Source organism: Camelus bactrianus, chromosome 9 (genome assembly GCF_048773025.1).
Source record: "Camelus bactrianus isolate YW-2024 breed Bactrian camel chromosome 9, ASM4877302v1, whole genome shotgun sequence".
NCBI classification, from domain to species: Eukaryota; Metazoa; Chordata; class Mammalia; order Artiodactyla; family Camelidae; genus Camelus; species Camelus bactrianus.
Genome location: NC_133547.1, coordinates 74,873,389 through 74,897,770, shown reverse-complemented (window position 1 = coordinate 74,897,770; position 24,382 = coordinate 74,873,389). Strand labels below are relative to the sequence as shown.

Below are 24,382 nucleotides of genomic sequence, written 5' to 3'. Positions count from 1 at the left end.
AAGTGGTAGAGTGCAGTCCCAGCACGCAAGAGGTCCCAGGTTCAATCCCTGGTACCTCCTCCAAGCGAAAATCAATGAAGAAACCTAATTACGTCCCCATCAGAAAACAAACAATACAGACAATGATGTTTCAGTGGAGTCTCATCCCTTGTAACAAAGGCCCCACTCTGGTGGGAAGGTTATCATGTGTGGGGGCAGGGGCTGTATGAGAAATAGAAGAAATATCAGTACCTCCCATCCAATCTTGCTATGAATGTACAACCGCGCTAAAGAAAGAAAGTCTATTTTAAAAATTAAAAAGTAGATTACAAACCAGTATGTGAAGATCGATTTCCGTTGAAGGCAGGGTGAGTTGATTGCGGTCTGCCCTGCGGTCCTGCTCCACAGGAAAAGGCATGTGGGAGGGTGTTTCCTGTAGACCAGGTCTTCACAAGAGCCTGCCGGGGGTTCATCTGGGGGTGCCGAGGAGGGAGCATAGATGCCTGGTGGTGCTGTAGCCACCTTGTCACCAGAAGGAGAACTTGTTGAGAGAGAAGGTGAATTCCAGGAAACGAAACCTAAGAGAGAAAGAGAAAGTGAGAAAGACACCAGATGTGGATATCGGGGATTGGGGCTGCAACTTAGCTTAATGCTAATTTATTCCTGGACTTTTCAGAGGATCAGTTCCTCCTCATCAGATTAGCCTGGCTTTCTGTCACTTGCAACCAAAGGGTCTGTGTGCTGCTAGTTCACGTCGCAATGAGCCAGTTTCAGGAGACTGTCAGCGGCACGTGGAGCCCCTCCTCCCCGTGGGCCCAGCCAGGTATCCCAGCGTGGGAAGAGCATCCTGGGCCTGCCTGCTCCCTTTCTGGGCCCAGGCCTGGGCTGAGGCCTCTCCCCGGGACAGAGGAGTTTCCTCAGGGCTGTGCTTCCGCTTTCCCTCTGCTGCAGAGTCTCCCTTCCCCACGCTGCCGTGGCCGCCTCCCTACGGCTCCCTCAAATATCTCCTCAACCCAGAAGCCTTCCCTGACCATCTGGCCGAGGGTGACCATTCTGTCCCAGCTTCAGCTTGCTCTGTGAGGGGTCCCCTTTATGAGGGCGGGGACCCAATCTGTCCTGTTTGTGCTCTTCACAGGGTCTAACAGAGTAGGAACATCATGAGTCATTGTTTACTGAGAGATGCGAACACGCATAGACAGATGGTAAGGCTGGTGAGGGGCCCTTTGCTGCTGACCGGGCAGGTGGGGCTCATGTAGGGCCTCTTCCAAGGAGCACAGTGACTCCAAGTAGAGGACTCGCAACAGGTTCTGGCTTTGACCAAACCAGAATCTCCCTCCATTTGGGGGTCTTATCTGATATTGAGGTGTGAAGCCCAGAGCCGGCGCCTGGGTACCACCTCCCAGTTGGGGTGTGGAAAGCCAAGGAGGTCTATCAAAGATGAAATCAAACCCAGCAGAGAACTGGAGAGCAATCAGGGCTGATATGGAACAGGGCGCTGGGGCTGGGGGAAAAGGAGCAAGACCCCAGCCGGTCTGAGACGGCACCCAGATAACATTGGATGATCCAGGGTCTGCAGTCAGAAGCTTATTTCCCTTTGCAGTATTTTCCATTCTTTCTGGGGAAATTAAAGAGCAGTCTCAACTTGGTGACAACGATCTCTGAGGCTGGTCTCTGTCTCTTGTAACAGAGGATGTCCAGTGGCCTCAGACTCAAGGCCAGTCTCAGACAAATGCCACTGAGGTGTCACAGCAGCACTAGGTTTCTGTGTTTATTTTTATAGCTACCTTCTAATTAGAGCAAGTGGTTCTGATTTTCCACTGGGGGTCATCATAGTAAGTTTCTTTTTCAAATAAGGATACTGATGGGGAGCTCCCCCATATGGTTTCTTCGGACCCTTCTACCTTGCAGAAGGTTTTCCCCCTCCTTCTCTGCACCACACACACACACACCATAAATGTGTGACTTTGCGATGCACGGTCCCCCACCCCACACATTGTCGCACCTCTGAAGTCAAGGGCATCTTGCTCTCTTTTGGCCTGGATCGATGCTGACTTCCTTCAGAGAGAATTTGCATTTGTGGTGCAAGGTGCCTGAACCTCTTTGCCATCACGGCTCTGCTTGAGGTATTTTGGACCACATCGTGTGTATTTAGACCTTAAACTTGGGGGAGTAGAGCTTGCAGTCAAGTTCTGGGAGAAGATTCCCCACCCTCCACCCAGCCCCAAGTCTGATTCATGCCCTCCCTCCTTCATGGCCTTTTCTACAAAACAGGTTTATTCCACATTGACCCTTGTGTTCATTGGGGGCTAACTTTTGCTCCCAGCTTTTTGTTGGAAACTCCTACTAAACTCCCCATATTGGGCTTTTTTTTTTCTTTCTTAGTGAATATTTGGTGCGTCTAAGGGCTGAAAGCATTCCATATTTGATGAAAGAACTTGTAAAATCAGCACGATCTTCTTTACCCTTATGTTATAAAAGAGTTGCAGCTCTTTTTGTTCTCCCATTTAACACTTTAATTTTCCACATGCCCAGAATTTCAAGAAACCCAGTCTCTCCCACTTGAAGTGTCCTTCTCCTGGAGTAAATTGAGATACTTGAAGGCTTTCTTTGTTTGAAGGTGTCAGTCTGTTTGGAACCTTCAGGAAGGAGCCTGGGACCAAAACCAGCCTGTACCATCCGCTCCTGACTCTGCTTGAGCCCAGGGCATTGGTCCAGAATCCACTTTGCTTGGGGGCCTGACAGCAGACTTCAGTCCAGGGCCTCCCAACCCATTGTCCCTCAGATGAGGTGGGGGGGGGGGTTTGATTCAATCTCTTCTACCCAGAGGCCCCACTGAGTATCTTCTTCCATCTCCCTTCAGGTTATGTCTACATAATCCAGCGAGGCCATTCAAGGGACAGTTGCCTGACAAATGAAAACCCACCCTAGGCAATGAGTTACATCATCCTAACCAGAAAACCTCAGGCAACTCCCCTTGCTCAAGATGCCTTGCGTCACAAACTCTTAAGGCAGGACTGCGTTCCAGCCCAGGATCCTCCCACCCTTCAAAGGATGACATACAGCCCATCCTGGGGACAGAGCTGGCCTTGAGGAGCAGTAGGTAACCTTTTGTTTTGCTGCGTTGGATCTACTGGAAAGAGGGGAGAGCTGTGTACTTAGGATAGTGGGTGGGAATATTTGCAAGCAAGGTCGAGGGGGAGGAGCAGAGAGAAAAGACTCAGAACGGCGGCGAGAGAGACGTCTGTGAGGAAGCAGATTAGGCTTTGCTTGTGATGTGCAGTGTAAACCTCTCCAGCTAAAGTGAGTAAAGTGCATCTTCTTCTCCAGTGCTTTGGCAGCTGGGTTTGAGATGAAGTGGGTCTGGTGTCAAGGGGACAGAGGACACAAGCAGAGGCTTCCAAGGACACCCGGGAGCACCTCTGTTCAACACAGACGGGGACACAGGACGAGAGGAGGGGCTTATTCAAAGTCACCCAGCAAGCTAGAGCCCAGAGTGGCATGTCCTGCTTAGCATGAGTCCCAAACAGCCCAAGAGCAATGGTCATCCCAGCTGTCCAGCTTCCTTCCCGGGGACTCAGTACAGATATTCTTGGACGGTGAGTTCCTTCAGGGTGAAGCCCCGCAGGGCGGGCTTCCGAAGCTGGCTCTCCTCCAGCCTCTCCTGCAGGGACACAAAGTCCTTGCCCAGCGCGTAGGCCAGGCGGGCCATGGCCTCCAGCAGCGGGGCGTAGTAGCGGTGGCTCTCCCGGGCCTGCAGGCACTGCAGGGCCCTCTCCCCGGCGGCAAAGGCCTCGGCAGGGCGCTCCATGTCGCGGTGGCACACCAGCATGGCGCACAGGGACGGCACCAGCATCAGCGGGCAGTGGGACGTCAGCTTCTCCTGCAGCGGCACCACGCGCACCAGGATGTCCAGCGCCTTGGCGTACTGGCCCGCCCGCAGGCAGCCGAAGGCCTCCTTCAGCTCGGGCCGCGTCAGGAAGTCGATGAACTCGCGCGAGCGGCGCACGCAGCGGATGGCGTACAGCAGGCGCAGGTACTCTTTGAGGGCCAGCTTGCGCTCTGAGATCATCTCCTCGGTGAAGTTCCCCACCAGGAGCTTTTTGGGGAAGACGACATCTTCGATCTCTTCCCTGAAAGTCTTTAGGAGTTTTTTCTGGAGCCTCTCGAAGTCTGAATAGCGCCGTTCCAGGATGGCTTTGTTGCTGTCAAAACTCCCGGTCTGGATGACTACGATCTGGTACATCTGTGGTGCAAAGAGAGAGCGCCTTTGAGTACATCCTGACGGAGGGTTTGAACTTCCAGAGCGAGCCCAGGAAATAAAATAATGATCATCATTTAAAGCAGGCCCTGGAAATGGGTGATCGTTATCTGCAATTCTGTTTTAAATTGCCGTCAGCATTGGCTGAGCTGTAAAAGCGAATCAAGACAAGAGTCAAACGAAGAATAACAAACAGTGACACAGAGGCATCCTGGGCCAGGAGGAGCGGGGACCTGCTGGGCTGGGGGGCCTGGGGGTGCTCTCAGTCTTACATGGTCAAAACTGGGCCTCAGGTTCCTGGACTGGGAAGCTTGGATTAATAAGGTCTGTGTTTTGCAAGTGTGGAACTCCGGGGAGGTGGTGTTAGGTGATCTATTGGCAGTGATGTTAGTACAGTGAGAAAATTATTCCTTTATCTTCTCTTTTAAGAGAATGCTGATTAGGGGCACAGACTGCCTGGGTTATAATTCCACCACCATCTTGCTGTGTGGTTTTAGGTAGGGACTTTAACCTCTCTGAGCCTCAGTTTTCCCATCCATACACTGAGGATAGGAATGGTGCCTGCCTCACTGGGTGAGGATTAAATGAGTTAATAACCATGACATGCAGTCAGCACACAGTGTCAGCTATTGTGACCATTCCATCCCAATCAAGGGGGGTGGTGTGGGGGGAGAAAGGCTGTGTGGCTCTTCTGTAGTCATTAACCTTTCCCCCAACGTGGGCTGAAACTCCGTTTCCACAAAGAGAGCAGCCCCCAGGCACAGCTTTCCACCAGCCACCATAACCAGCCAGAATTTCGTACCAGCACTGAGCTTTCCTTGTGTTTACTTTTATAATGACCTTTTCTGATGCCATGGGATTCTGGTTTTTCCATTTAAGATATTTCCCTCTGAAATACATCTATTCAGTGTCTTAAAAGAGTGATCCACTTTAAAGAAAAAAAATTAGGTAAAGAATAATAAAAATGATACAGGGATGTCAAATGCAGTGAAGAAGGGACACAGAAACTGGGTAACACGGATTAAACTGGGGCTGAATCCTTCTTAGGATCAGGGACCTTGACTCCTACGTCTCCAACCCTCACAGTGCCGTGAGGGGGACCATTTTCTCCATAACCCTGTGAGTTCATGTGTGTCAACCCATTTCACGATGGGGAGACTGAGGCTCCACCAGCCTTGCCCAGGGCCAGGATAGAGGTGGTGAAAGGCATGCCATGATTTCCTAGTCTCTGCTTACCACAAACTTGGAGACCCTCCTCTCCTCGATGCGGGCAGACGCAATCTCAAAGAGCAGTTTGACGTGCTTCCAGCAGCACTTCTCGCTGCGCCAGTACTCCTGCAGCTCCCGGGTGGTCATGTTGGAGTTGGAGCTTGGGCTGCTGTGGACATCTGGAAGGACCGCACCCTTAAGGACTAGCATGGGTCAGTGCGCTTTGGGGGCAAGGGCTTGGGGACAGGATCCGGAAGAGCTGTGAATACCTCCCTCCCCCATCCCACCATTTATAGGCCCAGTTGGGCATCAGCCAGGCCCCTGCACACAGCCCAGCTGAATGCATCCTGTTGCTGACGACCTGGCAGAGCCCATTGTCTCCAGGTGGCTTCTTGGTTATGAAACGGAGCGTGTTTGGGATGCATCGTCCACTTTTGGCCCTTGTGAAATCCCATGCTCCTGGAGAGCAGGGATGTAGATGGTTTGTTTCTGCCCTCCCTACAGCCTTGACTCCGTGGTCATCGCCCGCTGAGCACACACCAGCAGACGGCGGAGGGAGTTGAGAGGATGTGAGGCTCCAGGCTCAGCTCCTAAATCTCATCTCATTTCCCACACTCTGGGCTTTTTCTTGCATCAGCCACCCCTTCTGCCTTAAATGCCTCCTCCTCTTTCCCTTCTGGGAAAACAAAGTGTTTCTTAAACCTCACTTGAGCCGTGGGCCATTCTGAGAATCTTGGGAAAGATTAGAATCATTTCTCACCCCAAATGCACAAATCACTATAAAATTCATTTCAAGGGATTTGTGTCCCAGGAGCCCTTCTCCAACATGTCCAAGACCCAGCCCACTTATCCCTTCAACCACCCCCTGGCGTTGGAGTAAGAGCCTCCCACCTTGTCCCCGTAGCCCTTTCCGTGGGATCTTACATTATATCCCACAGGTCTGTTTCCCTAACTAAACACGGGGCTTGTTGGCTCCTGTTTCCCCAGCGCCCACACAGGGCCAGGTACAAGGCAGGCATCTTGAACCATGGCATGAATATGGTGGATAATTTTTTGCTCCAGGAGATGGCGCTGTAGCAGATGGGTCAGTGCCCTGCCACTCCCCTTGGTACTCATTGTTCTGGAACATCCCACTGGCTTCCCACTGGACACACCTACGACTCTCCCCGTGAGGGCTTTCTCCAGCCATATTAGCATGCTGCGGAAAGTCCCTCAGCTGATGGAGGATGGGCTGGTGGATCGCAGCCTGGCCTCCCTGCCTCTGGGATGGGACAGTCTGAGGTGTGTTCCATGCATTCTCCCAGAGAACCCCCGTTGGGACTGGACCCCACCTGCCCACAGTGGTAACCTGTTCATCAACACTCTGTTCTGGCTTGCTGCCCTTCCTTTCCTCACCTTCCCAGTCCCTGCCATACCTCCTGGGATCATCTCCCAGATATCTCCCCAAGTTAAGTGAGCTGTCTTGCTTTCTGATGGCATCTGCTGAAGCAACCACATTGGTATTTCGTATGTCTTCAAACCTCTATCCCCCGACCCTGCCCCAAGCCTCAAGCCCACCTAAGTGCTCTTCAGGTCCTGGACGTGGGAGGTCTGGGCCAGGGGCCGCTGCTTTTGGCTTGGTCCCCGCCATGCACTGGTGTATAGGTTCTGTCCATCCAGGGCTCCCGTGGTGCTTGGGATTTGCCATGCTCCAAGGCTGCCGGGGGGACAAGAGAGGAGAGTGAGTCCCTACTCCTGCTGGGGTGCCCGGTGGGTCCTGGGGTGCCTAGTCCCCACTGCTGCGCCCTCCACTGCCCACCTGGCTGTCCACGCAATGGCCAGATGGCAGCCTGGCCCTTGGCTGGACTGGTGTCTCCTAGGCTGAGCAGAACCTTCTCTTAACGTTAGGATCTTTATGTTATTGAGTTGCTTCGAATTTTAAATGAGGTGATGTCAAGCAAACATAATGGCTTTCATGACTACTTGGGAGAAAGATGCTGGCTTGTCCAGAAAAACGTGCTAACACTCCATTTTATATTACACGTGCATATGAAATTTCAGTGTCCAAAGCAGGGAGATTGGGATGTATCCTTTCCTTCCCCCCAACCCTTTTTATCCTTTAGCAGACATTTACTAACATGTTATACCCACTTCGTATGCACCTAGGCTGTTCGCATCCACAATAATCTGTCATGATCCCAGTAACAGATGAGGAAACTGAGGTTTAGCCCAAGGTCACGTGGCTGGTCTGTATGCCCAACAAGCAAAGCCAAATTCTCACAACAGGCTAGCTCCACCCGCTGCGCTCCACACCTGCTCTCTCACTTAATCCGAATCCATGTACAGGAGGAGTTTTTCATCTCCATTTGATGATAAAGAAAATGAGTTGCCCAGGATCAAGAGCTGGTCATTGGTGGACAGGACACAGATGCAGGCTGCTCTAACTTCAGACTCCTACACCCCGCCCCCTTGCCCCAATACTCAGGGGAGGGCAGGCAGCAGGAGTCCTGGGGTTCAGTTTATGCATAATTCTGTCTATGATCCAGGCAAGGGAACAAGGTGAGCAGTGCCTGGAAGTTACTGAACTCCTCTGGGCCCCAGTTTCCTACAAAAGGGGCCTGATAACAGCCCCCACCTTCATGAGGCCGGTGTGAGAGTTAAGTCAGGCGGACTATGCAGTGTCAGCTCAGGGCCCTGAACATATCAGGCATCATATAATAGTCCCCCTTGTCAGCATCTGACACGGGACAGATGCTCTGGGAAATATCTGAGAGATATATGACTCTGAATTAAGATCTGGGAAAGCTGAGCATGAACCCAGGGCTTAGGATAAAAATCAAATTCAGCAGCCAAAGCAGGCTCTCCATTTTCTCTCATGGGACGGATTGAGAGTGGAAAGTGTCAAGGAGAAAGTTGTCATTGGTGCATCCATGGAGTCTCTAGGCCTCAGTTTCCCTTTCTGTGAAATGGGGCAAACAATCCTGTCATCCAAAAGCTCTTTAGGGACAGCTGTACAGGGGGCTCTGCGGGCCCTTCCCTCCCCTCTCCACAGCCTGGAGAGCAATGATGTCTAGACTTTACAATAATATATGGCAAGTGTTGGTGCTGTCGGCTTGGGAACCTGCCCTTGGCTAGGGTGACAGCAGCTTCCCAGTCCCTCTGCCATCCAGCTCCACGAGTGATCACCCTATTCCTTCCCTCCTGAGATGCCTGAGCATCAATTCTCCCTCCCAGGGCCACCTGCCATGTCCAGCCTTCTTCTGGTGGGCACACAGGGCACCTTTCAGAGCCCATGCTACCTTTCTGAGAGGGCGGCAGGGGACTTTCCATCAGATTGGAGACTCCAGCAGAGTAAACACCCTGGTCTGACCTGGGAGACAGACGTTTATGGTCATTGGAGGGGCACACTCACAAACGTGAGCACGCATCAGAACCTCCTCGGGGAGGCAGTGGCGGTGCTGAGGGTTTGTCCAAAGCTGACCTCCTGCTCCCAACCTCAGAGAGTCCAACCTAGCAGATCTGAGGGTGAGCCCTGGAGTCTGCATTTTCACAAGTCCTGAGAGCTGTGCTGACACAGGGGCTCCCTGGCACCACTTTTTGAGAAACACAGGTGTGGTGGATTATTCCCCAAGCTCAAGCTCAAGCTCAATGGTGGAGAAACAGTTGGCACTTCAGAAGGAATCGAGGCAACCTAAATGTCCATCAGCATATGACTGGATAAAGAAGAAGTGGTGTATACACACACACTAGAATTGTGTATCTATACACAAAAGGATACTACTCAACCATAAAAAAGAATGAAATAATGCCATCTGCAGCAACATGGATGGACCTGGAGATTGTCATACTAAGTGAAGTAAGTCAGACAGAGAAAGACAAATACCATATGATACCACTTATATGTGGAATCTAAAAAGTGGCACAAATGAACTTATTTACAAAACAGAAAGAAATTCACAGACATAGAAAACAAACTTATACTTACCAAGGGGAAAGGGAGGGAGTCTGGGATTTGCAGATACTAACTACCATATATAAAATAGATAAACAACGAGGTTTATCTGTATAGCACAGGGAAAGATATTTAATATCTTGTAATAACCTATAATGAAAAAGAATATGAAAAGGGATGTATGTATAACTGAATCACTACGCTGTATACCAGAAACTAACACAACATTGTAAATCAACTATATTTCAATTTAAAAAAAGGAATTGAGATGATGGAGGGTCAAGGAGCTGCTCCCTGCTCTACCGCAAGTCTCCAAGGGGAGCCCGGTGTACAGAGGCTGTCACAAACCCTTCTCCGTCCCACCCTGCCCCCAAGGAGTACTGAGGGAGAGTCAGAGGAAGAGGAGGCTCAGGCCACAGGTGGGCAGAGGCCCACTGAGCTTGAGATCAAACACTGACCTGAGGCCTCTGGTCCTGTGCGTGTCCAAGGGTCTGGGAGGGGTATCACATGGCCCCCCTTTGGCTCTCTGTTCCAAGCTCCGGGCGAGCAGGCTAGTGGCTGTGGCTTTGCTAAGTTCCCCGTATGAAAACAGGAAATAGGCTGTGTGATCCGCTCCTGGTCGCCTCAGTCTATTGGCTGATGAAAGATAGTAGTGAACTCAACTGGCAGACAGCCTGAGGCTGCCCCGCTGGGCAGGGCTGGGTTGGGCAGGGTGGGCCTGGACCTCAGTTCCCACAGCCTTGCAGCAGCCTGGCTGACCCTCAGGGTCCTTGACTATCTCTGGCATTTGGACATAAATTCCCTAAGCTCTTTACTGTTCATTATCCTACCCTGTGAGCAAGGCATTGAAAGATGGGGAAACTGAGGCTTGGAGCAGAGAGCTGGTGGGACACAGAGCCAGTGCCTGATGAGAAAGGGAGGTGGGGTAGACTTACCTTTATCGGGGCGAAGCTGCATCTCATACATCTGACAGAAAGTACCAGGGAAGCCAAACCTCTGGGCAATAGTGTGATTTGTGGCCAACAGTATTGTGGCCTAGAGGGCAGAAGGCCGGGACAAGACTGAAAATAAAACCTCTCCAGCCCCCAGAAAGGGCCACCCTGTGCCTCTCCCCAGTTGAGAGTCCTCCCCTCCCTGGTTCTGATTGTGATGGGGGTCATTTCCTTGCTTCTCTTTGTAATGTACCACCTACGAACAGACTCCTGAACAATCGAGTTTCGTTTTACTCGTTTTTGAATTGTATGTAAATTGAGCCACACATACTGTTCATATGCATTGGTGCCTTGCTTCTTTCATTCAGCATTAATGTGAATAAGATTCGTCAATGTTTTGCGGGTAGCTGAAGTTTTTTTCATCTTCACTGTTGTGAATACACGTTGTTTGAATACACCAGTACTTACCTTTTGTGTGTGTGTGTCTGTTGACGTGCATTTGGACTGTTTCTAGTTCGGGCCACCGTGATCAGTGCTGCTGGGAGTATTCTTACTCATTCATCCAGGGGCACATGTTTATCTGGGGAGAAATTACTGGGTCTTAGAGTATGAATAAACTTCAGCTGTACTGGATTACGCCAAGCCGCTTCCTGGGTGGCTGAGGCATCTGCCGTCCCACACGAGAGTTCTGGTACTCCGCATCCTCACCTCCACTTGTTAGGGCCAGTATTTTTTTATGTGAGCCGTTCCCCAATGGATACGTGGTGGTGTCTCATCACGGTTTTAAATTGCATTTCCCTAATGACTCGTGATCCTGAGCATCTTTTCATGGGCTTTTTTGTTTGTTTGTTTTTTTTGCCATCCTTATGTCCTCTTTGGTGAAGGGTCTGTTCGACTCCACTGCTCATTTTGATTAGATTATTTTCTCAGTGGTTTGTGGGTGTTTTTTTTATGTACTCATTTGGTGGTTCATACACTTCCCAATATCCTTTCCCATCTTGTAGTTTGCATTTGTGCTTCTTATGGGGTCTTTGGATAAATAGAAGTTGTCAACTTTAAAGTATTCAACCGTATCAATCTTTCACAGCCAATGTCATATCTTAAGATCATGGACATTTCTCCTTTATTATTCTTTATTGTTATTTCTTTTTAAATTAAAAAAAACTGGGGGGTGGCGGGTATAATTAGGCTTATTTCTTTTTTTAATTAATTCATTGTTAAACGGAAGTACTGAGGATTGAACCCAGGACCTTGTGCATGCTAAGCACCCACTCTACCACTGAGCTACACCCTCCCCACTTATTGCCATTTCTGTGACAGCTTCACAGGCCACTGGGAGGCTTCAGATGAATTAAGATGTGCAAAGCACGCTGATACATAGTAAGCACTGTACAAGTGCAGGAAATTCGTGTTATTCTAAAAAACATTCTAGTTTGGCTTTCTCACTTGGGGCTCTATCATGCACTGAGAGTAAGTAGATTTTTGTGTGTGGTGTGAGGGAGGCGGGCCAGTGAATTCCCCGCCCCATGTGCACCTGCTGGCCTTGTTTATTGAAATGGCCACCCAGTCCACTGCTCTGCAGTGCCATCACTGTTATAAAAACAGTATCCACACATGACAGGGTCTGCTTAGCTCAAGGGGAGAGCCATCAACAGTGTGCCTACGAGCTGGTGAGCCCCTTGAGAACAGGGACCGCATCTCTCCCGATGGCCTGATATGGCCGGGAGGCGCGGGCTTTATGTAGAATAAGATTAAAACTCCCTCTCCCCTCCTCCTTCCGCTTTCCAGTCTTCTCCGTTACTCTCTGCCCGGGCCTGGAATCTGCCAGACGCCAGGGTGGACTCTGAGCCCTTCCCTGCAGCTCTGTCAGCCTATCACCCAGCAGCCAGCAGCCATGAGGAACAGTCTGTAGAAGCCACTGCTTCCTCTTCTGGGGGCGGGAAATGCTTTTTGGAAACCCCCAGGCACCCAGGGGAGCCTGGCCTGCATAGGAAGGACCTAGCTGCACCAGAGTGACCTGGAGATGCCCCCTTGGCCACCTGCCAGGTGTTGGCTTCTGTCTGCAGCACAGTGCTCTACACCATGTACGTGTCTACAGGGCAGGCAAGGCCTCACTGTTATGGGGGGACAGGAGTGGGTGTCCCACTACTGCAACATCTGGAGCCAGATGGTGAGGAGGGGACACCGAGGGGCCTGAGGGGTCAGGACAGGAAGTGCTGGAGTCTCAGGGTCTAGGTGTCTCTCCTAGAATTCACACCGCTTGGACCACTCGGTGGTGGCCTCCCACTACATCCCGAGTAAACCGGACCCCCTGCTGAGGCCTCCGTGATCCGGGGCTTGCTCCTTTTCTGACCTCATGTTGCACCCCTCCTGGCATCACTGAGCGCACACCAGCCCTCCTGGAGGGCTTTCTGTTCCTCAAACGTGTTTCAGAGCCTTTGTCCTCACCATTCCTTCAGCCGGTAATGTCCTTCTCTGGGTTCCTTCCATGATGGGTTCTTTCTCATCCTCAGGGTGTAGCTTGATGGTCTCTCCTTTGTGCAGCCTTCCCTGACCCTTCTGTCAAGACTTATCATCATTTTGCTTGTTTGTTTACTTGTTTATTGCCAGTCTCAGACACCACGATGGCAGGGACTTGGTCTGTGTCAGCATTCTGTCCCCGGCACCCACCACAGCATCTGCCACCTAGTGGGTGCTCAGTGATTATGTGAGTGAATGAATGAGTGGGCCAATGCAGAGACGTGGAGATCAGGGCTGTGACTCCAGCTCAGCTCTGACTCACTGTGAGTCCTGGCCAGGCCACCGCCCTCTCTGAATGTCAGTTTCCCTAATTGCAACGTGAGATTAAATTAAATTGCAAATCAATGAGGTGCTTGTTGGTAGGTGAAGCAAAACTTGTTTGTGTCAGTGTTGTTTTTCTATAGCTGGGTAAAGACACGTTAGGCTTTTAAAAATCTCAAAGTTTCTTAATACTGCAAGATTTTAAAGCTGAGGGTCACAGACAGAGTGCGCTGTGGGGCTGTGGTTATCCTGAGACATAGCAGGGGGGCCAGAGTGCAGGCCTCATTTCTACACTGCAGACTGGGGAAAGCCCTCTGGCCCTCCTGGGCCTTGTGCAAGCTCAGGACTGTCAGCTCTTCTGATCTGTGTAAGGATTCATGGCTAGTATGTGGAGAAAATCTAACTTTAATTATCAGCAGAACACAAACACCTTGTGTTCCTGGGAGATCTGTTTGCTTAGGTGAAGGCTTTGATGAGTTTGGGTGGGAGTTTAGGGCCATCATATGTAATTTGAAGGTTTGCACCCTGCACAGAGCGACTCAAGAGGGCAGGAGTGGGGCTGAAATCCAGCCTTTACTCCGCTTTGCCAAGCCGGCTTTGTGTCCATGCAGGTAAAAGGAGTGCCTTTTTCTAATTTGAAAATAAGCATGATGTGGGCTGGCTGTGAGTGAACTAATGATGGAGGATCGAGGAGCTGTTTTTCAAAGACAGTTTGTTCAGCTGGTGGAACTTGTAAGCTTGGGGCTATAACAAAGGATTTGAGAAAATGAAGATGATTCTGGAAACCATATGGGGAGGGGGATAAGAGAGAGGAGACACAGTAAGGGGTCTGTGGAGGAGGGGAGCTGGATTTGTTGGTTGTCTGATTTTCAGCAAGACCTGCCCAGTTCACTGATGAGCTTGGAGTTGGGTTAGGGCTTGAGGTGGGGTGAGGGGACAAAATGCGGGGTCTGGTCTTGAGGAGGGGATGGGGTGAGACCAGAGGCTGGTCAAGGGCCCCAGGTAAATCAGGTTCTCCAGGCTTGCGGCAGCTCAGTAGAGAGCTGCCTGCTCTCCTGTGTCTTTCCATCGTGCATTGTCTCTCTTTTAATAAGTCATTCAACAAACTTGGGCCAAGCTCTGGGTCAGAAGATGGGGAAAGGATGTCTCAAGCAGTGGAGAAACAGGAAGGACACATGGAGCATGAGCTAAACCAGAACAACATGTAGGCTGAGAGCAAACAAGACCACGAGCAGGCTGCTCCTTGGCAGCTCAGAGGACTGAAGACTTCCATGGGGGACATTGGGGGTCTGGAAAGCTTCCCTGAGGGAGGTGGGCATTGAAGGATAGGCAAGTCCCAACAGAGAGGGAACAAGGGATGTGAGCTTAATTCACAGGTCCACCATCCCACAGCTGAGTCTTCTTAGGGAAATTATTTACCTTTTGGAACTTCAGTCTCTTCTTCTTGAGAATATGGACAAAGAATAGTACCTATTCCATAAAGATGCTGTGAGGATCATATGATGGATAAGGGTACAGTACCTGGCATATAGTAAGTGCTCAATAAATAGCATTCATATTATAGAGTGTTCAGTGCTTACCACGTGCAAAGCTCTACCTATGTATTCCTCATGACAAGATCTAAGTGGATGATTCGCACCACTGAGCTGTTAGGGAAACAGAGGCCAAGTTTAAATAACTCGCCCAAGGACATAGAGAGCTGAAATTCAAATCCAGGCTTGCTTGAGCCCAAAGCCTATGCTATTCAGCCTGTTGCCTCCCACTGGGGCACTGAGCAAGCAAAGCACAGAGATGGGAGGACCAAGAACTATAAGGATGCTGGATGCTGGTGTATCATGTGTTCATTCATTTCGTCCTGGTTGTGGAAGGGTCTGGACACTGGTGGGTCAGTGGGCTGCTTGGAGCAGGTGCCCAGCATGGAGACTGTGGCCCAGTGTGAGGCTGGGGTTGAAGAAAGATTATTTGGAATCATCAGAATGGCTGGGAGCTCTTGCCATACCCTGGTGAAAGATGGCAGTGATTTGAACCCAGGTGGTAATGGTAGATAGAGTAAGGCGTGAATTCTGGATATATTTTGAAGGTCAAGTTGACAAATTTGCTCCCAGGATGGGTGTGGGGTATAAGAGAAATGAGTCAATTAAGTTTTCCAGGTTCAGTTGCTTTGTCACTTTTCCTAAGTAACTTGCTATTATTGGGCATTTAGGAGGCTTCCAGCTTTTTGCTGTTATAGATAATATGGTAGTGAACATCCTTGAAGAAGATCTATACACCATCTGGAATGATTTTCCTGGGGTATATTTAGTCCCTCTTCATGCAGCGTTTCCCAGCCTCAGCCGACTGTGCACCACCTGTGCAGGTATTTACCTGGAGGCAGTGTAGGCTAGTCGTTTGAGCATGAACTTTGGTGTCAGAGCCTACCTTGGCTCTGCTGTCACTATTTGGATAGATTCATTAACTTTTTTGTGCTTCAGTTTCTTCCTCTATAAATTAGGGTAATGGTAGTCAATACTCCATAGGTAGAATTAAGTGAGTTAATGTCTGTAAAAAGCACTAGACAATGTCAGTTCTTTTCCTTGAAGGTGAATTCACATTTAAACATTTCCAAGAACAAATGTTTTAAAAAGAACGTTTATATGAATACCTTCAATGAAAAACCAGTGATCACTTGCTGGGAAGAGTAAGAAATCAGAAAATACAATAAGTTTAATGTAAACAGAACAGCAGTGGTAAATTCTAATTAGGTACTGTTGCAGAGCTAAGTCGACCAGGCAGTGTTAGGGAGGAGTTCAAGCCCTATTGGTGCCAAACTGAGATGGCTTGCCTGAACTTAGAAGAATCGAAAGAAAAATGTAGAAAGAGGAACTTTAAATGTCTTGTCCACTCTTACCAAACATGTAACTATCACACCCCGGAAAACCCTGTGCTGGGACTTCACAATATTAAGGCTTTAGATGACTATGGACTTACTGACCCTCAGAGGGTGCGTGGTTTAATACTGTCCCAACAGCCTTCCTAGTTTTTCCATTCGTAGTTTATCTCCGTGTGTGTGTGTGTGTGTGTGTGTGTGTGTGTGTCTGTGTGTGTGTGTGTGTGTGTGTGTGTGTGTGTGTGTGTCTGTGTGTGTGTTTCTGTGTGTCTGTGTCTGTGTTGGGAAAGGGACTTGTCCTGAGAGACTCTTCCATTCCCTTCCCTCCGGTTGAAAGGTGGCTCAGGAAGGGGACGCATCTGTCCCAGGTCACATAGCACAGGTCGTCCAGCCCCGCAGTGCGCCCGGTCCCTCCTCAGCGCTCCGTTGAGAACGATCTAGGGGAAGGGGCGGGGCCAGGCCGGGGCGGGGCCGAGCTCCCATTGCATCCCGGGCGGGAGCTGAGCCCGGGAGTCGCAGCTCCCACGGCGCGCGCGGAGGAGTCAGTGTGCTGGTGGTGAGTGCTCCCGAGCCCAGCGGTGGGGCGGCGAGCAGACGGCAGGCGCTGAGGGGTTCGCCTCCGGTACTGGGACATCTGGCTTCTGAGCCGTCCAGGCCGCCGGGCTTAGAGAGGGGCTGCCTCAGTTTTCTCTTTGGGAGTCCCCGGGTCTAGATGGAAGGTGGAAGGAAAGGGGGCGTTTTGAGATTGGGGAGCCTCCTGCCGGGCTGTAGTTAACAGAAGATGAGGAGCTTGGGGACGTGGAGAGAATTTCAGCCTCAGGAGCCTCTGAGGTCTGGAGAGAGGCTGTGATTTGGGGGTGGAGGCGGATTGGGGTGGGCGGAACGTGCAGGATGAGAAGTCCTGAGGTTCCGGGCGGGCCTGGGAATGAAGTCAGGCTTCAGGTCTGAGCAGGGTCTACTCTGTTCAGTCCCTCCTCTCTCCCTCAGTTTCCCCACTTTTACCTTGCCTGTGAATGGGTTGTTATAAGTGGGCGTGCCAGAGTGCCGGTTTGCTCTCTAACCCTACCTGTGGTCTGGTAACTCTCCTGGGAGACTCCTGCCTCCTCCTCTTCCCTACCTTGGTGGGTGTGGAGACCCTGGCTCAGCCCCCATCCCTGCCCAGGCAGGCCCACAGCATCTCATCCTCTGTGCCTTCATCCTCTCCTTTGCTCTTCACATTGAGGAATAGCCATCTGGTCCTACTTGCTTTGCAACAAACTAAAAGGCCTTCCCATCCTCTCCAGGAGGGCCTCTCACAGCTGGACCCTTGGCTCTGAGTCTGCTCTTGCTTCTCTCCCTCTTTCTGAGCTCTTAGGCCGTTCCCTGTGGTGGCCTCCATCTCCCCATGGGCTGTTACCTGGCCACAGGGTCCTTGTCCCGTAGAGGGGAGAAGCTCACCATGTCACCAATCCCCTGACCCCTTTGTAAAAACCAGAGTGGCATTCCTGTTGCTTTTGCTCTCCTGTCCCAATCACTCTGCCGCTAAGTTTGTTGGTTACTCAGATCCCCTTAGCCAATCTGCACACTGGGATCTCAGGTGGGAAGGGACCCCATCTAGCCCACTGATGCCCCCACTCAGTGCAGGATCCCTCTGCTGCATACACTCAGTGACGGGGGGCTCATTACTTCTGAGGCACAGTTCAGTGTCCTGCTGCTCTGGCTTCAGTTAGCTAAAATCTGTGGCTTGCAGATTCTACCTCTCCTTTCACTTCTGCCTCTGGAACCATGCAAAGTGAATTCATTCTTTTATTCACTCACACAGTCTTTATCAGTGCACTGGATGAGACACTGGGGATATAGTAATGAAAAATTCAGACCAAATTCCTTGCCCTCATGGGGTTTGTATTCTAGAAAGGAGTTGGACACCAGTCCAATTCGTAAATACACAGTGTGTCAGGTGGTGAGAAGTACTATGGACAAAAATGAAGCAGGCAAGGAGGATGAAGTGTTGGGCTGGGTATTGTGATTTTATAAAGCATAGTCAGGGAGGGCCTCTTTGAGATCATGACAGTGGAGCAAAGCCTTGAAGGAGGTGAGGGGGGAGCTATGTGAATATCTGAGGGAGAAGACAGTGCACCCACAGAGAGAAGAGCGTGTGCAGAAGCCCTGGGGCAGAAGCATGACAGGTGGGAGCAGGTCTGGCTTGTTCTAGAAACAAGGCCAGTGTGGCTGGGGCAGGGTGGGCGAGGATTAGTAGGAAAGGAGCACAGAGAGGTAAGGGGTGGAGAGGTGGGGATCCACTGCATGCAGTCTTGAAGGCCACTGGGAGGGCTTTAGTGTTCACTGAGTTTAGTGGGAGCCACTGGAGGGCTTTGAGCGGAGGCATCACCTACTCTGACCTAGATGTTAGCAGGTTTATCTGGCTGTGGGCAAGAGATAGTCTTTAGGGAGGTGAGGGCAAAAGGGTGGGGGGACCAGTGAGGGGATCACAGTTGTCATTCTGAGGAAAGACCATGGGGCCTTATACCCATGGCACAGAGGTGGTGAAAAAATATGAGATTTTCAGATTTGGGATGTATTTTCAAGGTAGGGGAGATAGGATTTGGGATGTATTTTCAAGGTAGGGGAGATAGGATTTAGAATGTGAGAGAAAGGTGGAGTCAAAGATGACCCAGAGATTTTTTGTTCTGTAGAGCAGACATCAGCTGAGATGGGAGCTGTTTAGGGGGAAGATCTGGAGTTTGGTTTTGATGACCATTAGGCAGTTGGAAAAGTTTAGTGGGGAGGTTGGAACTGGAAATAAAATTTGGGGCATCATCACCTTATAGCTGGTATTTAAAGCCATAAGAGCAGGGAAGCTCACTTAGGGAGAGAGTGATGCAGAGAAAAGAGATCCCACCAGGGAGTTCTGAGCTCTCAGCATTGGGAACCAGCCAAGGAGACAGAAAAGAGCAGCCAGTGAGATGGGAGGAAAAACCAGAGAGTTGGCGTTTTCTGGATGGCAGTCAGGGAGGTACTTCAAGGAGGAGAGAGGGAGTGATTAACAGATGGCTTGAGTCTGCCTCTTTCTCCTGGTGCCCTGAGCCAGCGAGGTGAGGACTGAGAATCCAGCAACCTGGAGGTCACTGGTGACAACTACAAAAGCAGCTGGAGTCAAGGGGGACACGATTGGAGGGGATAGGAGAGGAGGACTTGAGGGCAGCAGTACAGACAACAGACAAGAAAAGCTGCTGTGAAGATGGACAGAGAAATGGGGTTGGATGGAGAAATTCCAGTATGTCTGTATGCTGGTGAGAACTGCTCTCCCAGAAAGAAGCTCGGTGAAGAGGGCTACAACGGAGGCTGGCTGCCGAAAGTGAGGGGGATGGGTCCAGTGCCCCAGGGGAGCGTGGCCCCAGCTGAGAGCCCGGAGATTCCAGAAGCTGTGCTTCAGGGCCTCCCTCTCTCCTGTCTGCAGCTGCCTCAGGCTGAGACTGCAACACTTAAGTAAATCCATGGGCTCAGGATTCCAGAGAACTGGGTTGGCTGTGTCTCAGGAAGGAAAGAGGTGTCAGGACTTGGCTTGGGGATAAAAGAGGGCCCGTGTGGGCTGCCCCTTCCACTTGACCCTCTGTTTCCACAAGGAAGTGCCCTTTTCTTTGTACAGACCTCACCTTCCTGGAGGAAAGACGATAATGACTCCAAAGTGGCAGTGATTGAAGTAGAGAAGAAAAGGCAGTGGAGAGAGGCTGATTTATTTCATCTGAAGAGGGGAAGTCTGAGCAGGGAATAAAGTGGCAAAAGGCAGGATTTTAGGGACAGTGTTAATGAAATAGGTCATGAGTGGACATCTGTTTTCTCTCATTCCCAGTGGAAACAGAAGCAGGAAAAACTTCAGTTAGACATAATGAGGAACTTCCTGAACTGGGTAGTGGGGACAGCAACAAGGCCTGGTCCTCCCTGCTAGATGAGAAAAGACAATGCCTTCTTAGAGACGGGTGCTGGCCAAATTGGTTCTTGGAGATTCTCCTGGCTCCGAGGTTTCCAGAAGAAGGCCAGGACGGAGATGGGACTTTCCAGCTACAGGGAGGATAGAGTGCCAAACCTTATGGCTTGGGCCTGCCTCTTTCTACCTTTTCCCTAACATCACTAGCTGGACATGTGTGGCTCAAGCCAACTGGCTGACCTAGACTTGGTGTGTTTGGGAAGGGCCCCTGCTTCCTTGTAGCTTGTCCCCTTGTGGGCGAGCACATCTGTGGGTGTGCCCATTGTCTAGGGGTTTTCCCAGGAGGGAGGTAGGGTCTGTGGGCCAATCTAGACCTTCCAGTCCTGTGCCACGCAGCCTTGCCTTCCTGCTAAAGGCCTGCCTGCAAATGACTTGGCCATGCCTGCTTCCCCAAGCCTCATGATCTTCGATGGGGGACAGGGTGGTCCAGGCTCTCCCAGTGTGGAGGAGACAGCAGCTGTCCATCCTCAGGCATCCTCTGGGTGAGAGGGGCAGGTGTTGTCCTATCTCATCTTAACTCTTCAATGTCTTTAATTCCTGGCTGCACACATGCCCTGCAGGCATTGGGTCAGAGAGAGAGCTCTGACCCAAATTCTGGGTTATTTCCGGAGGGGTGGGTGGTTCTTTTCCCTAGGACCTGGGAACAGGGGGTGATGGGGCTGGCATTTCCACAGCTGAGGACCACTCCAGGGTCAAGCTCAGAGCTCCTCCTACCTGCCCCGTTCTCTCCTCTCCCCTCTCCCCACCTCTACCCTCTTGACTCCTTTGCTTGGCAGTGGACACAGGGAGGAGGCCTGCTTGGCCAGAGAGAATTGTGTCACTTCCTAGGTTTACGGTGGCCTCTGCATCAGGGATGCCCTCCTTCCCAAGTGGCCAGACCCACGGGTCACCTCATTGCCTTGGTTTCCTCCTCTGGCCAGCACAAGGCTTCCAGCCTAAGTGTTGGCAGCGTTCTGAGCTGGGGACTGCTCCTTTCCCTTACTTTGGCTGGCACGCGAGGACAGGCACAGAATGTTCCAGCCCCTCCCCTCCCGCAGTAGATGTTCTGATTCATGAACATTCCCTCCGAGCCTCCCCTTGGCCCAGCCCTGTGCCAAGCTTAGCGGTGCCAGGATGAGTAAGACCCAGGTTTCAACTTGGGCCAGGAAAGGAGTTAGACACATAAACAACCAATAAGAAAGATGCAGTTGCTCCAGGCTCCTTGGCGTCTGCTCCCTCAAGTACCTTGGAATGTCCCTGTTTTGTAGAAAGAAGCTGGCATTCCTCTTCTTTCCATGCCTACGTCCTTTCGCTTTTATTTTCTGTGGGCCACCAGCCCACATCCCTGGACTCCGTGACAGTCGCAGAATAGACCTTGCTGAGATTTTCTCTGCCTCATGGGGACACTTCCAGGGCTGGAAGCTCCATGAGATCGCCTCCTGCAAATCTCCAGAACCCTGAGTCTGACGGCTGAGCCCAGAGTAAGCCCCTGACAGAGGTGACAGCACATAGTGTGCGGTGGTGACTGGTGAGTTGCGGGGGGATATGAGGGCTTGGGCCTTTGGGAAGGGGCAGTGAACTGGGATCAGTGCACCCATAAGCTTTGAAGTGACTTAGTTTGTACCATGAGTTTTGCTTCACCTGGGGGAGATTTTATGGCAGTGTTCTGGGTCTGCCCCGTGGGGTAGCGGTGGGTTACCTACAGAGTCATGGGCTTGGGCTCCTGTGGGGTACCCAAATAGAAGGGAATTAAAGGCATGCATTCTGGAGTTGCACTGCTTGGGTTCAAAGCCTAGCTCTACCTCATCTAGCTTTGAACCCTTATCTTTTTCCAAGCCACTTAGCCTCTCTGTGCCTCAGTTTCTTCATCTGTAAAATGGGACTTCTCCCAGTACCTACTTCAGAGTGGTTGGGAGGGGTCAATGAAGTCACATGTGAAAGCACTTAGAATGGGGCCTGCCACATAGCATGTGGATAGTATGTATTAGCTATTATTGAAGAGAGAGCTGCTATAGCCTGAGTTCAACCAGCATGGAAGGGCCAGAGGCCCTACGGGCCATACAGCCTCAAAGAGGATAGATTCTCTGGTCCTTTGGGAGACATTGTTCCTAATATTAGCTCAAGCCTTTTTAAACTTCTTAAACAAGGGGTGAAGCCTAGATGTGTGAGCCAGGGGCCTTGATTTAACTCCTGACTGCTTCAAACCCTCTGCAAGACCTTGAGCTAGTTTTTTGCCTTCTCTGGTCCTCAGTCTGTACATCTGTACAGTGGGCAGCTTGGATTGGTGATGTCTGAGGGTAGAACCAGGGCTGACTTGGACTCGGGGTTGGGGAGCTGACTTGCCCTCTTCCCTACCCCCCACCTGCTTCCTGAGAAGTCCTTCCTGTACTGACCTCATTCTCCTCCCCAGATTGTGAAATGTGCTCTCATGAGGCTTTCCAGGCCCAAAGGAGCCAGCTGGTGGAGCTGCTGGTCTCGGGGTCCCTGGAGGGCTTCGAGAGCATCCTGGACTGGCTGCTTTCCTGGGAAGTTCTCTCCTGGGAGGACTATGAGGGGTTCAGCCTCCTGGGCCAGCCCCTCTCCCACTTGGCCAGGCGCCTCCTGGACACTGTCTGGAATAAGGGTGGTTGGGGCTGTGAACAACTCATCACAGCTGTGCAAAAGTCCCAAGCTGACAGCCAACCCCCCGAGCTTTCTGGCTGCTGGGACCCCCACTCACCCCACCCAGTCCGTGACCTCCAGAGGCACCGGCCAGCCATCGTCAGGAGACTCTACAGTCACGTGGAGGATGTGCTGGACCGGACGCAAGAGCAGGGTTTCATCAGCCGGTACGAAAGTGATGAAATCCGGCTGCCTATCTTCACATCATCCCAGCGGGTAAGGCGCGTCCCTCTTGGCTAATCAGTATTCACAGGAAAACGGTGCTTAGTTGCCAAGACTAATTCTTGAAGTCAGCCCTACGGGGAGACGTGAGTCGTGGTGCTCCCCCTTTAAAGGTAGCCAGGCAGGGAGAAGTTGCTCTGGATTTCTGGTATCATACCACTTCTGATGAGAGGCAGTGTTGTGTGGTGGCCAGCATCGTGGGTTCTGGAGTCGGGACGGCACAGGCTCAAGGCGTGTGACTTCAGACTTCTCTGTGGAAACTCTCCATCCTTAATCTCTCCTGTCTCAGATTCTGCATATGTGAAACATCAGTAAGGTTCTGGGGAGAATTCAGTGAGGTGAGCTGTGTAACACAACGGTGTCCACATAGCAGACACTCATAAGCATTACCTTTGGCTACTGTCAATTCTGTTTTCAGTGGTATTCTGTACTTGTGCACTTTTATTGCTGCCTGCTTTAAATTAACAGCTCAACAGGTCCTCAAAATTCATTTTATCAAATCTGTATTTAATAATTACTATAGCATGCTATGTACTAATATAGTTTAAATGCCCGCATAGGATTTCTAATATGAAATTGCATTAGATCATAGACATTTGGAGTTGGGATATAATTGCCTCTGAAAATCCTATTTCACAAGGACAGAAGAGCATCTTTTGGGTATTTCTGAAACTCTTTGTTTTATTTTCCCCCAAATAGTGAACCTCAGTCCTCCTGTGATGCAGGTGGAACAGTCATTAATACCCCACTTTATGGATTAGGAAATTGAGGCCCAGAAAAGGGTTTGAATGAGCTTACAGTAGTTAATGAGAGGGCCACTGCTGGACCTAGTGCCTTGGCTTATTCGTTCATCATTAATTTATTCATTCATTTACTCAACCAGAATCTATTTTGATACTTACTACATGCCAGGCTGTGTCTTAGAGCTTATTGTGTTCAGACCTTATATTATACATAGTAGGTACTCAAGAACTACTTGTTGATGAAATACATGAATTGTTAGAGAGGAAGGGTGTAGCTCAGTGGTGGAGTGCCTGCTTAGCACACACAGCTCCTGGGTTCAATCCCAGTACCTCCATTAAGACAGAAATAAATAAGCCTAATTACCTCCCTCTCAAAAAAAAAAAAAAAACTGAAAATAATAAATAAATTTAAAAAAATACATGAATTATTGAATGAATGAATGAATTAGAATAACATGAGATTGATAAGATGGTCTGGGTTAGGGGCTTTCTAGCCTTTTTTTTTAATCTATTTTTTAAAATATGTATGTGTTGTCCAAGTGAGTTTAGGTAAGCCTAGTTGAGGCTGATGGAATAAGCCTGTCCAAAGGGTATATAGCTCAGTGGTAGAGTGTATGCCTAGCACGCATGAGATCCTGGGTTCAATCCCCAGCACCTCCATTAAATAAATAAGTAATAAACCTAATTACTTCCCCCCACAATAAAAGTAAAAAAATAAAAAATTAAAAAAAAAAAAACTGGTTCAAGATGGCCAAGTATTTATAGAGTAGACATGATGCGGTCCTCTCTCACTAGTGTAGCTGAAACCTACAGTTGTACCCTAAGCACCATCTCCTTGAGCCTGGCCTTGTGGGAAT

The 24,382-nt window shown here is 50.4% G+C and overlaps 2 protein-coding genes across 12 annotated transcripts in view; one reads left to right on the top strand and one right to left on the bottom strand.

Moving 5' to 3' along the window:
* Nucleotides 1-2,226: 2,226 nt before the first annotated feature.
* On the bottom strand, nucleotides 2,227-9,985 carry SNX20 (sorting nexin 20). The gene is made up of 4 exons (XM_010961757.3): nucleotides 9,836-9,985; nucleotides 7,004-7,142; nucleotides 5,474-5,625; nucleotides 2,227-4,222 (listed from the first exon to the last, which is right to left on the bottom strand). Exons 2-4 carry the CDS (start codon nucleotides 7,131-7,133, stop codon nucleotides 3,554-3,556), a joined length of 951 nt encoding a protein of 316 aa, XP_010960059.1. The 5' UTR covers nucleotides 7,134-7,142; nucleotides 9,836-9,985; the 3' UTR covers nucleotides 2,227-3,553.
* A 6,436-nt stretch (nucleotides 9,986-16,421) lies between these two features.
* NOD2 (nucleotide binding oligomerization domain containing 2) overlaps nucleotides 16,422-24,382 on the top strand; it is a 40,538-nt gene continuing 32,577 nt past the window's right edge. For 5 of the 11 annotated variants that reach the window (XR_012509305.1, XM_074370768.1, XM_045521736.2 and 2 more), the window contains exons 1-2: nucleotides 16,519-21,427; nucleotides 22,310-22,776. Coding sequence is in view for 7 of the 11 variants with exons in the window: in XM_074370768.1 (XP_074226869.1) it covers nucleotides 22,318-22,776 (459 nt within the window). In the remaining 4 variants the exon portion in view is untranslated. The other 6 variants (XM_010961755.3, XM_074370767.1, XM_074370771.1 and 3 more) reach the window with 6 other exon arrangements.

What these genes read in the sequence shown, in the direction of transcription:
- SNX20 (XM_010961757.3), bottom strand. Translation starts at nt 7,133, where the DNA reads ATGGCAAATCCCAAGCACCACGGGAGCCCTGGATGGACAGAACCTATA. An exon ending in AGGACCTGAAGAGCACTTAG is followed by an intron (nt 5,626 to 7,003) that starts GTGGGCTTGAGG and finishes CGGTCCTTCCAG; the next exon opens with ATGTCCACAGCAGCCCAAGC. An exon ending in GGAGGGTCTCCAAGTTTGTG is followed by an intron (nt 4,223 to 5,473) that starts GTAAGCAGAGAC and finishes TTTGCACCACAG; the next exon opens with ATGTACCAGATCGTAGTCAT.